The sequence below is a fragment of the Pezoporus wallicus genome, unplaced genomic scaffold (assembly GCF_028554395.1).
Source record: "Pezoporus wallicus isolate ANWC-B61680 ecotype Strahan unplaced genomic scaffold, APGP_CSIRO_Pwel_v1 contig_1739, whole genome shotgun sequence".
Taxonomy (NCBI): Eukaryota; Metazoa; Chordata; class Aves; order Psittaciformes; family Psittacidae; genus Pezoporus; species Pezoporus wallicus.
The window spans coordinates 757,814-773,848 of record NW_026637351.1 but is presented as its reverse complement, the minus strand read 5'-3'; the positions used below and the strand labels follow the sequence as shown (position 1 = coordinate 773,848).

At 45.1% G+C, this 16,035-nt stretch overlaps 1 protein-coding gene across 2 annotated transcripts; it reads left to right on the top strand.

Moving 5' to 3' along the window:
- Positions 1-995: 995 nt before the first annotated feature.
- Positions 996-14,649, top strand: SIK1 (salt inducible kinase 1). Of its 2 annotated transcripts, XM_057405030.1 has the most exons (14): positions 996-1,085; positions 1,298-1,523; positions 2,488-2,604; positions 5,201-5,264; positions 5,472-5,633; positions 5,899-6,023; positions 6,137-6,260; positions 7,249-7,472; positions 7,718-7,867; positions 8,501-8,623; positions 8,867-9,092; positions 9,770-10,045; positions 10,601-10,832; positions 11,625-14,649. In XM_057405030.1, exons 2-14 carry the CDS (start codon positions 1,371-1,373, stop codon positions 12,040-12,042), a joined length of 2,394 nt encoding a protein of 797 aa, XP_057261013.1. In that variant the 5' UTR covers positions 996-1,085; positions 1,298-1,370; the 3' UTR covers positions 12,043-14,649. The 2 variants fall into 2 exon arrangements, with proteins under 2 accessions (XP_057261013.1, XP_057261012.1); XM_057405029.1 differs by lacking the exon at positions 996-1,085 and having other exon boundaries at positions 1,234-1,523.
- The last annotated feature ends 1,386 nt before the right edge of the window (positions 14,650-16,035 follow it).

Here is a 16,035-nt window from a genome sequence, read left to right as displayed (position 1 = left end):
AAGACCTGTGTGTTAGAACTCAGTGCATCTGCCACTCCACATTTGACCTTGAGAGGAACCTCGTGGGCACTTTCAAGGTGCTGAGGTTCAATTCCAAACAGCCTCCTCTGTCAGGAGTCACCTTGACAAGAAGGTGACTTCTCAAACCTCACTTCCAGGCTAACCAGAGATAATAGCACTGCAGGCGTATTCAGAACATGTGAGTAAGTTGCACAAGTATCATGGGACTGGATATATATACATACTATATATTACTTCCATTCCAGCCTGTGACCAACTGATGGACCTAGAGTTTACTGTCTGCAGGCCAGGTCAGCCCCATCTTGCGTGCCAGAGGGGACGTTCTAGAGAAGTCCCCGTCCATCACGCCTGGGGCGACTCCGGCAGCTGGTCCTGCGCAGGGGAACGGGGGTCAGTACCCGCCGCAGACATTGGCGCAAAGGGGCCGAGGGGGGAGGTGGGGGCACGGCACTGCCTGCGTTTTGGGATTAGGAAAGCACGTTCCCCGCAGGGCTGCAGCCACGCTTTCCGTACTGCCAGCGCGACAGCCGCTGTCAGTGGCCCCGCACCCGGCGGACTCCGCCGCAGGGCGAGGGCTGCCTCGGTAGCCGGGACGGGGGTGGCAGGGACTCGGCACACCCGCCGGCAAGGCTGGGGAGAGGGAGGGGGGGGTCACCATGGGCGGTGTGCCCCCTCATGCGGGGTCAGCGCGGCGCCCGCCGGGCCCTCACGCCGTGCACCACAGCGGCCCGCGAGCCCCGAGCGCGCGCGTCCACCCGTTCCCTGGCAACGGCCCGGTGCATCGCGCCCGGCGCGTCTCTCTGCTCCCGCCTGCCCCCCGGCGCACGCACGCAGACACACACACACACACACACACACACACACACACACACACACACACACACACACACACACACACACACACACACACGCAGACGCGCACACGCGCACACACAGACAGTAGCGCACACAGTCAGTCAGTCCCTCACTCACTCAGTCACGCACACGCTCCTCCGCGGTAGCGGCGGCACCGGCACAGACTGGAGACAGCAGCCGCGGACAGCGCCCGCCCGCCCGCCCGGCAGGTACGGCGGCTCAACGGCCGCCCCGACGGTGTGAGGGAGCGCGCGGGACCGGCGTTCCCGCGAAGCTCGGACGGGGCAGCCGCGGGGGTACGCGGGGAGGAGCCCGCCGGGTTGGGAGGGGAGGGGACGGTGAGGGGAGGCGGGGGGTGTTTCTTCTCCCGGAGCCGGTCGGATCTGACGGGGGTGCGCGCTGTGCCCGTGTCCCCGTGCAGGTGCGAGCGCCCGCGTGCAGCGCGGATGGTGCCCCCTTAAGCGCGGCGCGCGCGCTGCCCGCCACCCCGAGCCATGGTGATCATGTCAGAGTACACCTCGGTGCCCGCCGCCGGGCAGGGCCAGCAGCGGCCTCTGCGAGTCGGCTTCTACGACATCGAGAGGACCTTGGGGAAAGGCAACTTCGCTGTGGTAAAACTGGCTAGGCACCGAGTCACCAAAACGCAGGTGGGTGCGGAGCACACGGCGGGATGTCTCTGTGCGTGCGTGTGGCTGCGGGGGTTTGCTGCCTCCGACAGCACCGCCAAAGGAAAGCGGGAGCTCTGGGGGTGAGGAGAGCGGCGTTGAGCTCTGCGAAGTCCGGCGGGCTGAGCGTGCCTCAGGACTGCGCGCCCGTGGGATGGGGCTCTTCGAAAGAGCTTCCCGGTGTGTCCAGTAGAGCCCACCTCAAATTAAATCTGAGCAAGGATATATGAAATCCAGAATTCCATAGAATCACAGAATGGTTTAGGTTGGAAGGGACCTTAAAGATCATCCAGCTACAGCCCTGCTGCCATGGGCAGGGACACCTTCCACTACGCCAGGTTGCTGAAAGCCCCGTCCAACCTGGCCTTGAATTTGTGAGTGTTTTGATAGTTTTGTTGAATTACTCCGTCCTTGTTTGCTAAAAAGTCCCGACAAATGTAAGACCTTCTGAAGACTTTAGACGGGTTGATTTTTTTCATTCGATGTGTGTGCTTCAAGAACAAAGAACTTGCAGAAATAATTTATTAGCGCGCATGCAACCATGTATATATTTCTGGTGTATGTCAAAATCCTATCAGTCACTCCGGTAGAAAATAGTCTGTTGTGGGAATCTGCTTTTCACTGGCATGGGGTGGATTAAAAGATTTACGGAATCCTGTCCAGTGCTAATTTCAGCAGTTCTGTTCACTACCTTATGTATAATCTTTTGATGTAGAAAAGAAAAATGAAAACACTCTGTGTCGTGAATTCTGGGCAGTTCTGAAAAACAGAATCAGCTTTGTCAAGTCTGTACTTTAAAAGCTACTTTGCTTGGATTTTGTGAGTTGTGTGCGCGCGCAGGGTTTTGGTTTGGGGTTTTATTTCTATTTTAAGAGATCTTAACTTTAAGAGTACCTATTTTGTAATACCTGGGGTTGTTTTATTTTATTATTTTTTTAATCTGCAGGTTGCAATAAAAATAATAGACAAAACAAGGTTAGACCCAAGCAATCTGGAGAAGATTTATAGAGAAGTTCAGATAATGAAGCTTTTGAATCATCCCCACATTATCAAGCTTTATCAGGTAAGAGGGCAGCTTTGAAGTTAAACATGCAGATGAGATATGCCTCTGCTCTTCTATTGCATGTGATTTGACATTGAATGTTTGCAGAGAGGATGCCTATCGAAATACTTTTTGAGAAAAATGAATTGATTTTTAAGTCATTCATCGTTCTTTGAACAAGATTCTGATGCGTTAGGCAGCTTTTGACAAAATCCTGTGTAAAATTTATAATTAAAACTAGGCTGAATTGTGTTTCAGATTGAGGAGCTGATTGTCTGAACTCCTGTGATTATAATTTGCTTTTTGAAACTCCTGCTTTTCCAGTTTAGAGGGCTCGAACTTCTTACGTGCTTTTGATACGAGGAAGACTTAAATTCCTGTAGGACAGCAGAAAACAAAGCACAAAAGTTGAGTTTGCATAAGTGGAAGGGGTTTAAAATCAGCAACAATGAAAATGAATCAATCTAAGTAGAAATCTACGCTAAGAATTAGAATTCTAATCTAAGTAGAAAAGTCAGTGAATGTTGGTATCTTAGAAGACATCAAAAAATGACCTGTTCGGTTATTCTGTTCCAGTCTGTGTAGCTTTGAAAATTAATTTTAAGTACCTTTCCCCTTGTAGAGTGTCACAGCAGGAATTCTCAATTAGATTTGTTCAGTTTTTGTTCTGATGGGCATATTTAACAGTAAGAAGAAATTCACGTGTGGTGCCCACATTGTCCTGTGAGCGAGGACTACTTTGCAAATTCAGAATATTCAATCTAATTAGCATTTGTTGTAAGTTCCTCTTAATCCCCTTAAATAAACAGTGCCATGTGGATTTAAGAAGATCATAGAATCATAATATGGTTTGGGTTGGAAGGGACCTTTAAAGGTCATCTAGTCCACCCTCCCTGCAATGAGCAGGGAAGAGGTATTGCAGTCAGTCTGGACCTGTCTAGAAGGGCAGGGGGCAGAGAGGAATAGATGGGTGAAGCAGCAGGTCTGAAAGTCCATGTGTGGTAGCAAACACTATTATCAGCTGCAATCTTACCGCTGGGTTTGTTAGCTTCAAAAAAAAAGGAAAGAAATTGAAAAAAAATGTAATTACGGTGTAAGGCTGAAGATCCAATAAGGCAGGTGCTTAGGCAAGGCATTATTTTTAAAGACTTTGACACACATGAAGTGCTTCATATTTATAGTATTAACCATCATAACAAAAATTATTCTGTGTTGGCACCTGACGTCATTGTTGCTCATAGGGCAGCACAGGATATACAGAAGCATTCTAACAGTTTGGTTGATTTCATTTCAGTGGAACGATGTGGTGAAAATACTATTTCGAAGCTTTTAGAAAAGCAGGTTAAATTCCAACTAGTTGAACCACTTCACTTGATGGAGCAAATGACGTTGGTAGTGGACCACAACTTCTTTTCAGTGAAGTTTTCTTTTCTTTGTTGTTGTAACTGATGCTTTACCTGTTTGGTGGAGACTGAGAAGCAGGGTTGGAATTAGATGACATACCAACGCAGGGTGTGTGTTCTTGTATTATTTCATCATTGTTTTAGTTTCAGCACCGCGTCTTAATTTCATCCAGCTGGCAACTTTCCCAGAACACTTTCCTTCATTTTTTTAAACTGGGAACCTCTTTTCCTTTGCTTTGTTTATTTTCATTTTGTATCTGTGTGTACTTGTAGTGAGGGGAGGACAAGAGTCTTAGAAAAAGGTTACATGTTAGGAGCCTGGAAATTACGGCCTTTGAAGTAGTATTGATGCTTTTTTGATTGTTAACCTGTTGTGAGCCTTCTTCTTCCAAAGCAAAATATCTGCTCCTTGAGAGTCCAGTTCTAGAGAAATGTTGTTATTTTAAAATCTGAAATGCAGCATTTGAAAGATGTGCCATAGTAACTGAAGATGAATTTGGAAACGCTCATCATTTCTCATTCATGGTTTGGTTTTTAGTTCTTTACTTTTTTTTTTCCTCCAAAGGAAAAAAATATCAAAGGAAATCGCTGCTAGATTGATAGGTATAGGCTGAGCTAGATATTGACAGTTGTCGATGTGCATCAGCGACTGCTGCTACACAAACAGCAACCTATTGTCACTTGCATGGGAGGCTTGCCATGTCCCTGCCAACACCAAATGGTAGCAGGGTATTTGATACTACTTCTTGATCTGTCCAAGTTGCAGCAATCTCCCCTGATCTGAGTAGCTGCAAGCCTTGAAACAAGGATGACTTTATATAAATTTTAAGTGGTTTTGCATGTTCAAAATATATCAAAGTAATTGTAAAACTGTATATGCATATTTTAACAAAAAGAAAAGGCATTCAAGGAAGTGTATGAAATTATTGAAATGCTCATCAGTTACCTTATGGAAATTAGGTGGCAGGATAATGGTGAGAAGAACAATGGCATGGGAAGCCATTGTGTATTGTAGGCACATAAACATTGATTTGTTATCTTTTTCATTACCAGTTTGCTTGGAAAGAACACTGTGGTGCAAAATTAGATGCCTTTATTGCCAGCTGCTGTGGCAGATAAAAAATTGAAGTCAGGTTTGAGAATACACTTGGAAAAAAGAATGAAACTACAGAGGTCTGTGTTTTTTTTAAGCATGTCTTCTTGTGTCTTCACAGGTTATGGAGACAAAGGATATGCTTTACATTGTTACTGAGTTTGCAAAGAATGGAGAAATGTTTGGTAAGTCGTCACTGCCAGAGCTAAGAGTTCTTTAGATTTAGAAACCGTGTCTTTATTGTTGTCATTTGTGAGTAATGCATGTATTCTGGTTAAAAATCCAGGGTTGGTGTTGTCAGCTGTCAAACAGCAAGGGCAGCACCTGCAGCATTGTGGAAAGTTTCCTCCAGGTGTTTCTAAATCCCGTGCCTCTTACATTTTGTCTTGCAGATCATCTAACCTCCAATGGGCACTTAAGTGAAAGTGAAGCACGGAAGAAGTTCTGGCAGATTCTTTCAGCAGTGGAATATTGTCACAGCCACCACATAGTTCACAGGGATCTCAAAACAGAAAACCTCCTGCTAGACGCTAACATGAATATCAAGTTAGCAGGTAATAAAAAATATGCGGTTCCTCTATAAATATTAGGCATATAGTCAAATTCACTCTCCCTAAGATGATCCTATAAATGTGTTTATGGTAACTGAAAATAAAACAAAAGTTACTAGTATTTCTCTGAATGTAGCCTCTGGACAAAAGAGAACAGCTTAAAAGAATAGGCAGAAAAGAAAACAATACAGCTACTCCCATCTCTCCATTTTCTGGTACTTCTGAAATAACTAGCATGTGGTTGAATGATGTCTTACCTTCATTTCAGACTTTGGCTTTGGAAACTTCTACAAGTCAGGAGAGCCCCTCTCCACGTGGTGTGGAAGCCCACCTTATGCAGCTCCGGAAGTTTTTGAAGGCAAAGAATATGAAGGACCTCACCTTGATATATGGGTAAGCTTGATATTCCTTAGAAATAACACTTTACAGTTTGTGAGGTCTGTGGGCTTTCAAAAGCATTGCATCTGCTGGAGTCACTCACATGCTGTGCTGTTTCCTGTTGACAGAGCCTTGGAGTGGTGCTCTATGTCCTTGTCTGTGGTTCTCTGCCTTTTGATGGACCCAATTTGCCAACGCTGAGGCAAAGAGTGCTGGAGGGGCGGTTCCGCATCCCTTACTTCATGTCTGAAGGTGCTTTTTTCATATCCTTCATGTTAGAAAAGGGGCTACAAATAAAGAAATAGCTGTCCTGTTCCCTCCTGAGGCAGTGACAGGTGGGACTGGTTTTGCAGCTGGCAATCACTTTGTCTTTACGCGACTGATAATTTCTGTAGGGCAGCCCATATAGTCAGGGGGCTGGTTGCACACTTTTTCTGGGATCTGCTTTATGGTGCATCTAAAATGCTGTAGTTTCCTTTCTTAGAGTGTCTCTATGATTATAAAAATACTTGACACTCTAGCTGGAGAAATAATCACAAATCAGCGAAAACAGGATTTTAATGTGACTAGTGTGCAATGCTGAGATGGGTGTAGTTCTCCTAAGATATTTTAACTACGCAGTAAAGGGCATATTTCAGTGTGGCTATGCTGTCAAGGAGAGCAGAAACAGTGGGGCTTAGTACTGTTTCTTGAGCACTCCAATAGTCTGGTGAGAAAAAAGAAGTGTATTATCACCTCTCTCTGATTTGGATTTGAAAACAAGTGAATGTGCCTCTGTCTTCAAGTGAAGGGTATCTCTTGAAGTCTGATCTTTATCAGTCTTAGTCACGAATGGCTTTGACTTCCTGGTTATAAACCGATAAGCTGTATATAGGGTCCAGAAAGTTGTATGTGATGGTGTTCTGCACTAAATTCTGACATATATTAAGTGGATGTAACATTGTAAAACCTGCATCCACTCAAAACTACCTCTCCTACAAGGTGCAAGGTCACCTGAAACCTGCTGGTATCTAGTACAGCTTCACTTCGGTAGTGATGTGTTGCTTTTGTGAAATGTATGTGGACGTCTCTAACGCTGTTTTGAATATCTGGTAGTCAGGTCAGGCATCAGCTGCTCAGAATCCTTTAATTCTCATTTTCATAGACATCATACACTGTTGTTGGGAAGGTTACTTAGCAGTGACCTTGGGCTGGGCTGTTTTTTTTACTCCTTGCTCAGGAGTTTCTCTTTGTCACCCAGACTGTGAAACACTAATCCGAAGGATGTTGGTTGTGGACCCAACCAAGCGAATAACCATTTCCCAAATAAAGCAGCACAAGTGGATGCAAGCTGACCCATCTCTTCAACAGCAGCAGTCTTTGTCCTTCTCCATGCAAAACTACAACTCTAACCTGGGTGACTACAACGAGCAGGTGCTTGGGATCATGCAAACGCTTGGCATTGACAGACAGAGGACTGTTGAGGTGAGAAGTGCTTGCCCTTTAGATATGTCTTCATTGACTATCAAAATGCCAGTGGTGCAGTCGTATATATATACGTCATTCAGTGACTGGCCTGGATTTAGTGTCACAGTGCAGTAGAATCTTCACTGCCCTTCTGGCTTTTTACTTACTTTTGGAGTCAGCTATTATGAGACCTTAGTGATGAGTTTTGGCTGCTTATATCCTGAGTTACCTGTAACTCAGGGGTCCTCTCAATGTCATTCTAGTCTCTGCAAAACAGCAGCTACAATCATTTTGCTGCAATTTATTACCTGCTCTTGGAGCGCCTGAAGGAGTATCGAAGCAGCCAGCTATCAAGTCGTCCAGCAACTGGCCGTCAGCAAAGGCCAAGGAGCTCTGAAATCAGCAATGTTGAGGTAAGGAAGGACATTACATACTGGGAAGCTCTGTGTATTGGCTCTTTTTTTCTTTCCTGGCCCCTCACTATGGGAAAACACAAAATGGTAACTCTCAGGCTTCTGAAAACCAATTCTGATATTGCTGCCCTCTCATACGACACATCCTACTATTCTTTAGCAGGAGGTTGGTGGAATACTAAGCCTGTTTCCTAAAAAGTGGCTGTGGGTCATGGTCCAAGGAGTAGTCTGCCTCTAGTGCAGGTCAATGTGAGCCAGAAGATTAGGCTTCGTATGGAAATTTTCCCCTTTCGGCGTGGGTCAGTTACACTTCTTTGTTACATGCCCCATAGGATCCTCAGAAGTACTTCATGAGTCAGTTTGTGTTTTTTTTTTCTGATATTCCCACCCCCTTTAAAGTGTGCTCTGGGTGCCTTTTCAAATTAAATTTGAATTCCAGTTAAGTTGCCTAAACTAGGAGAAGTTTTGTGTCTATTTTGGCATGGAAAGACTAGCTTTGTTCATTTTCATAGAAAGTATATGGAGAAATCTTGCACAGAACATGGCTCTGAAATTCCTTGAGCCTCCAGTATCTGAAAAGTCATTTGAAACTGTGGTGTATGTAATGGCTTTTGTACATCGCTCTTTCTCCAGATGGCACAGGAGAGTCTCACTAGTGAAACCCTACGATCATCTTTGCTTTACCAGCAGCCCCAGAGCCTGATTCAGCCATCCTTGCAGACAGAAATGGACTGTGACATGAGCAATCCATTACAGGTTTGTGTTCTCAGCTAAACTGTGTGTTAGGTTTTTTTCCATTGTTCTGCCAATCCGAAACAACAGGGGTTGTGACTCTGTTCTCTCCCTCCAATCTTTTGTTTGACATTTGGTCATGGTGTTGTGGTAGCCTTTCAAACAGTATGCCTACTGAAGGCACGCCACAGGGCTGTGAAGAGTATTAAAAGGTAGTGCAGAAATAAGCGAAACGCCCTTCAGACTGTGATGTAACATGTTTTGCAGCCTGTGTTCTTCCCTGTGGATCCCAACTTCAATGGGCTCTTCCGGAACCGCTCCATCTCGCCCAATAGCCTGCTGGAGACCACTATTAGTGAAGAAGTAAGGCAAGAGAAGGAGCTGGAAGATGAAATTAAGGCATATGAGCACCCCATCCACATCCCCAGCAACACCAGCAGAAGGCATACGCTGGCTGAAGTGACCACTCATTTCTATCAGCATGCCCCTCCATGTAAGTAAGTCTGGGAGAGGTGGAGGGTGTCTGTATTTAGAGGAGAAAGACAGAAGGAGTGCCTCAGTGGGCAAATGCCTGGGGAGTTTGTGCTGATTTTACCTTGACTGGGATAGGAAGGCCCAGAAAAGAGGTCTGTGCTCTGTCCTCCCCAGTTCTGACATCTTATAAATAAGCATGGCCGTGAAGGAAGAGAAGTGGCACTGTTGTATTTCAAGTAGATCACTTGAGAGGGAAGCATTCTCACAAGCAGGACGTAACCCTTCTCTTCCTGCTTCTGCTGTTGTACCAGAGAAAAGTGGGGGCAGCTGAATTAACAAAAAATGCCATCGCTGTCTGTATTTGGTACATCCAGACCCCGTGAACTAAGTAAACAAGCAAAACATTACAAAACAGTAATCCTTTGTCAGAGCTGCTGTGCTAAGGGAAAATTCTAGGCCTAGCCTGGTGGTTACTGGCAGAGTCCTGCCAACTGGATGGGAGCCCAAACTGAGGTTATTTGTTGATGACCCCTTGCTGGAGTCGAGCACTGTGACAACATGAGTTGCTGGACACCTTTCCAGCTTGCAGTTGCTTATTAGTGCCAGTGTAGGTGGGCAGAAGTCTCTGAAGTTATGTTTGTTCCTTCCCATACTCATCTTGTGAATGCTTTTTCTCTCTTTCCTTCTCCTCTGTAGGTATAGTCATTTCCTCTTCTGCAAGCCCCACAGAGGGAACTAGTTCAGACAGCTGCCTTACTTCATCTTCAAATGACAGCTCAGTGGCCCTGAGCAGCTGTTTGGCAGGTCAAGCAATGACGGGGAGTCCCGCCACAGCTAGGATGACGTCACCCTTCCTAGCTTCCCAGTCTGATGCTCCGGTGTTACAAGCCCAGGGCTGCATGGGAGGTGCTTCTCTCCTGCCTATCAGCTTCCAAGAAGGAAGGCGAGCATCTGATACCTCATTAACTCAAGGTAATGTCTTCCTTGTTTTATTGCTGGGGAATTTTACCCTTCCAACAGCCCCTAGAAGAGGGTAGGTAGCATGCAGGGATGCTTGCTTGCTTGTGTTAGTGGTACACTGAGGACAGTCACCTGGATATTCTGCCTCTTGTATTCAGGGTCCCCAAGGGAGAATTGGATGCCCTGAGGAAGGTGCCTAGATGAGACGTTCTTAGACAACCGATTCAGCATGCCCATTGAAGTATTTCTGCTGCCATGAGTGGGATGGTAGGCTCTACCTTCCTCCTAAAACACAGGGTGCAGACATCATGATTTCTGTCAGGTTTCTCCTTTGCTGTGCATGTGCCCATCTACACAAGGGTGCAGCTGTCCCAGACCCAGTTCCATTACATAATTCTTGCTTTGACTGTCAGGCAGAGGGGTGAACGTGATCTGAAGAGTTAGTCTCTTGTAGTGCGCTTTGCACGCAAACGAAGGCAGCTTCCCAGAAAGGCTAATCTGTAAAGTAGGCTCCTAGGCAAATGCTAAGGAGGATTAAAGTGCATTTCTTTTCCTCATGTCCCACAGGCTTGAAGGCTTTTAGGCAGCAGCTGCGGAAGAACGCACGAGCCAAGGGGTTTCTCGGCTTGAATAAAATCAAAGGCTTTGCTCGGCAGGTGTGTCAGTCCTCCTCATCTCGGGCAGCAAGGAGTGCCATGAGCCCTTTCCAACACACACAGCCGAACACCTGCATGTACGGCAGCAGTGGGAGCAGCAGAGAGGGAAGAAGCCTTCTGGAGGAGGTGCTACAGCAGCAGAGGTGAGAAGCTGGCCAGGGGAGTTTAGCTGTTTTCATTGGGTTTACTTTGGTTAGGGGCAAGCAAGGAGGAGTAAACACAGCAAAAGAGATTGGGGGGTTTGGTCACTGGGGATTCCTATCCTCCATCTTTGCTGTGTGGCAGCAGATAAACTGCTTGGCTTCCTTTGTGGCTTCCTGCACTGGCATACATAACACAGGATGTGCAGCTCCACTTAAAAATGTCAATGTCCAAGTATTTGGAGGTCGCTGAATTGAGAAGCAGTTTGGTACTGTGAGGGAAAACATGACTTCTCCCCATTGCAAGCTGTGTTTTTCTTTGTTAGTTTTGGGAATGATTTCTTTCCTTCTCTGCCTCCTCCTGTAATTTTCCCATGGCAAGGAAGTGAGACCTTGTAATTTGGGAAATGTTACAGCCCACAAAGGAGACACAATTCCAGTGGCCTCAAACGTCATGTGTGGTAGCACCTCTTCATTCCCATAGAAGCAAGATGGAAAATCGAGTTTCCGGTTTATCTGCACACGTTGTCTCTAGGACATCTATTATTAGCAGGCCATGTGGTGACTAGATAACTTTCTGGTGATAGTTGACCTCTCCAGTGTGGGGAAAAGCCAAGTGAAAACACGTTGCCCTGGCATGGTCAGCTTGCTTTAATTGTGCTGTAAGGAGAGGTTCGATAGAAGGAAACAAAGGGGAAAGTTGTGGTCAGGGTTAGGGGAGAGGAAGTAGGAAGGAAAACATTAAACCATGCTAGCAGTGCAAATTAACCTTTTCCACCCTTGGATTTTGTTCAGAATGCTTCAGCTCCAGCATCACCAGCTACTTCAGACAGCTTGTCCCCAGACTTCTCAGACAGCTGCAACAAATGGCATCCCCTCCTCTGATAGCTTAGGTACCTGCAAAGCATCCAATTCTCTTCTGTTGTCAGAGCTACAAAGAGAAAACTCATTTGAGCTGGCCTTTGGCAACAGCCAGCTGCTCCAACCTCATTTCTTCGGTGTCAGCGTGTCACCGGTGTCCTCAGCAGCTCACCTTTTAGACACACACCTGTACATCAGCAGCAGTGTTTCTCCAGTTGGCACCACCTTCTCTCAGCAGCAGAGTTTCTCTGCACAGTCTCCAAGCTATGACGCTGTCACTCTGCAGCACGGGGATTGCGAGATGGAGGACCTGACTTCCAACCAGCTAGGGAAGTTCGTCCTGGTGAAATGAGAGACCTGGCAGCTGCAGCTCCTGCTGCTCTTGTTGTGAAGAGCTTCCACCACCATTCCATGGTGCGTGTGGCTCCATGGCTGGCTGACGTCGTGTGGACGAGTGACTCTCAGAAGCAATAAATTTTGAAGTATGTGAAGAGGCTGTCTGGCTCAGAAAGCTGGCAACTTTATAGAACTGAAACAAGCAATATGTATGTCTTTTTGCTTCTTCTACTCTTGCACTGAACAAATATGAATAGAAACTGATTTTTTTTAAAGGAAGAATAATGGTGGGGAGGTTGGGTGGGGCATTTGTGGGGACAGGGAGGGATGTGGTTTGGGAAGAACTCTTCGGTACTGTACTCAAGTCAGACCAATACAGCTCTGCTGTTATGCAAGATTAGCAGCTGTCGGTGGTGACACAGCAGGGAGAGGCTTTTCAAAGAAGGGACCAGAGCCTCCCTTTTTCACAATATTCATTTATGGGTTTGTGAAGATGATTACCTCTTTTAAAGAAAATAAACAGAAAACCAGTGGCATGCAGCATTATGCATTCATAGAAGACAAAAATGGAAGCATTGCCATTTGTTGGGTGTTTTTTTCCCCTCCTGTTAACACTCATTTTATTTAAAGGAACCAACATCCCCATTCCACACCTCCCAGATACACATACTGAAAATGAAAACTGTGAAGTTCTTGCTTGATGCATCAGCTGGAAAAGCTTAAAAAGCCCTTCTGGTTAGTACAGAGGCAAGTAATCTGCTGAAAATGTATCCCTTGATAACAGGATCCAAATTGCATAATGTCTGGTCTCTTGCAGGGATGTTTGTTTGGGGGTTGGGGGATGCGTGTGTATATGCATACACAAACACGCATATATTTCATCAGTCTGAATGATCTCTAGGAATCTTTTTATAAATGCTAAGTTTATTCATATTCTTGCAGAGCACTGAGGAGGAAGCCTTAGTACCAGTGGGGTGGTAGGAAGGGCTTTCTTTTTGATAAGCCCTTCTGGAGGTTGCCTACCAAGTTGCCTGAGGGGTATTTCTTAGTGCTGCACATGGTTATTTCCGCTGCTAATTGTGTTTTTATGCATTTCATTATCAGGGTCCAAACAGAACTGACTCTTGGGGAAATGTGCAATATTGAGGTTATAATTATACACTGACAAAAACAAAAGGAATAGGCTAGAACAGAGTTCCACTCTAACGGAGTACAGCTGTTTCTGAACAAAACTGTATTAAAAGTGAGTAATACAGCACAATCTTTGGGTATTTGGTTTTGGTTGGTTTGTTTTTGGCATATTAGCAAACTAAGGTTTTGGATTAGATAGGTGTGTGTTTTTTTTCCTATGGTTTTTAATGCTGTATATGTATATAAATAGGAAGCAGAAAACTATATAACACTAGTTATTTTTTATATTTTGTAATATGCTTACATTGTGTTTCTGGTATAAACCCCACTCCCCTTCCAAGGCAGGGTGCTTCGGTATAATGGGGAGAAGAGCCTGTGCTCCTACAGAAATGAGGTGGGTAGGGCATGCGAACTTGGGAAGCAGGTGAGCGAACAGCCACCCAGCTTGGCTGGAAGCTGCCAGCTGAATGTCAGGAGATAGGCGCATTCTGTCTGAATGCTTAAAGGACCCATCTTCCTAAGTGTGACACGGGGTGCCTTCAAGTTACCTTGGCTTCATGCAACCTGTGGTATTACGCATTTGCAAGTCATACAATACCTGTTTTTTGTTTGGTTTGTTCTGATTTTTGTTTGGTTTTTTTGTTTGTTTTTTTTTTTAAGAAGAAAAAAGCCAAAGATCGACCAGGTTAATTGGTGGGAGTAGGAAGGCTTGAAGATGTCATGTGGCTCTGTCTGTGGCTCTCCATAAACAACCTCTTTATCTGTGTGTTGTACCTGTGTGTCTTTGCTGGTGCATCTCCAGCTTGCTGCTGCTGCTGCATGGTCTGGAAGCTTCAAAGTGAGAGAAAATTGCTTGATTTGGATTTCTGTTAATGAGTGGTGCCTTGCAGCAGAGAAAACACCAAAGTCTCATGCTCATTTTTAGTGTGGTTTAAAAAAAAAAAATATAACCCAACCCAAAAAAACAGATTGCATGGAGATGGCTGGAGAGGAGGGCAAGAAGGAGCCAGCTCATCACAAAGCAGCCACTTTGCCTTCAGTTTTGTAAGGGGTAGCACACATACTTCAAACGCAGAATTTCCTCTTCACTATCTGTTTTGCTTAACGCCATGGATCAAAAGGCCACAGATTCTTTTGTTTCCTGTCCTGAGCAATGACAAGCACTTTACTTTCATAGTATTTTTTTTGTTTTTCTTTTCCAATTGCTGTAGAACCTCTTTGGAATTATTGCTGGAGCAGAAAGAGGTCATTTTTAAAAGTTTGGGTTTTTTTTTGTAGATACCTTGACAGTGCTGTTCTGCAGACTGCAATGCAATAGGGTATTTAAAGACACTACATGATTGGTTTAATTGAGATGTATAGTTTATTTTTTATCATGACTGAACAATCATTTTATTTCTTATGTTAAAATGAGAGGTGTACACCAAAATGATTAGTCGATGTGTTTTATTTAATATTTAAATAAAAAAGGTTTTAAAATTGTTGTCCTGCATATCATTCCATGGAGTATTTTTACCTGATACATGTGTATATTACCTGCATAGTTAAGACTTGTTGTAAAGCTGAATTCCATAGGACACTACTGACACTTTCTATTACGCACTAAATGAAGAGGAATGGCAGGCTCACAAATCTGATAATGGGATATTGAGCCTTTCTCTGGTAGGCAATCTGTCTGAATCTAACCCAAGTCAGTAGTAATCAGGTTATAAAATCTGGCGGTAAGAGAGGTCTGTGGAGTGAAAATGGTCAAGGGTGAGTTAGTCTGTACCAGCTGAGCACTCCATCCCCATCACCTTCATCTGAAAGAGGCCCCAGCCAGATTAAGGCAGCGATGTGTGCACAGTGCCTTGCCTGGCTTTAAACATGCTTGGGTTCTGCTGCGACTATGGCAGGGATGCACCTCTGTTCAAGAGCGCTCATTGTGGCTGCCTGTGACCTGAGGTGGTGGCACTGAACCTGGAGAAGATGTTAGTTAGCGAGTGTGGGCCGGGGAGGGAATGGCCAAGAGGAGGGGAAGGGATTGGGTGGCAGGAGACTGCAAGGGGACTGGTCCTGTGGGCCATGCCATGGGAGAGTACTGGACTGAGACTGTAGAATCAATCCTTGGCTTCATCCCCAGTTCTACTTCACTGCATTTGTGTTTCCTTTGCACCTTTGAGGGACATGCATAGCCATGGACTGTCGTCTGCAGAAAGAACACAGGACATGAGCGGCTGAGAGCACATGCACTCAGAATGAGGGTGACGAGAGGTTTCACATGCAGGAGAGCCCCCAAATATTTGCAACCTCTAGTTTATCGTGGCAAGCACTCAGAAGAAAAAGCAAAACAAAACAAAAAAAACCACCCCATTTTTGTTTCCCAACAAACAATGGTTAAAAAATTAGATTCTTATTCTGAAGTTATTTTCAAATCCGTCTATCCCATTTTGAAGGAAGGGGAGAGTGGTGGGAAGGTAAATCAAAAAGTTAAAGAAAAGCCTGGGGGCAACAGAGATAATGTTTACTTTGCCTTTTTCTAAAGGCGCTGTTTGCTGAGCTGAAATTTGTAGAGCTCTGTATGCATTTGCCATGGCTCTCAAACTGGTACAAATGTGTCATGCACATGTTTTCCTAGGGTTTTGTTTTCACTGTGGCCATCCAAAGTTAGGAATTTTGCAACTGGTAAAAAAATAATGGAGGTATTTTTAATTGTTTTTAATCTAGATTTTATATGACCTGGTTTAAGAACAATACCAACTGCTGTTTTCAGTTGGGTTCTCAGGGCATTATTTTAAACCCCAGCAATTCTGGGAAATATCAGAAAGTTGCTCCTTAATGGATATAAATCAGTGCAGCTCCACCAACTTTCATTGACATCATTGACCCTTGGGTATAG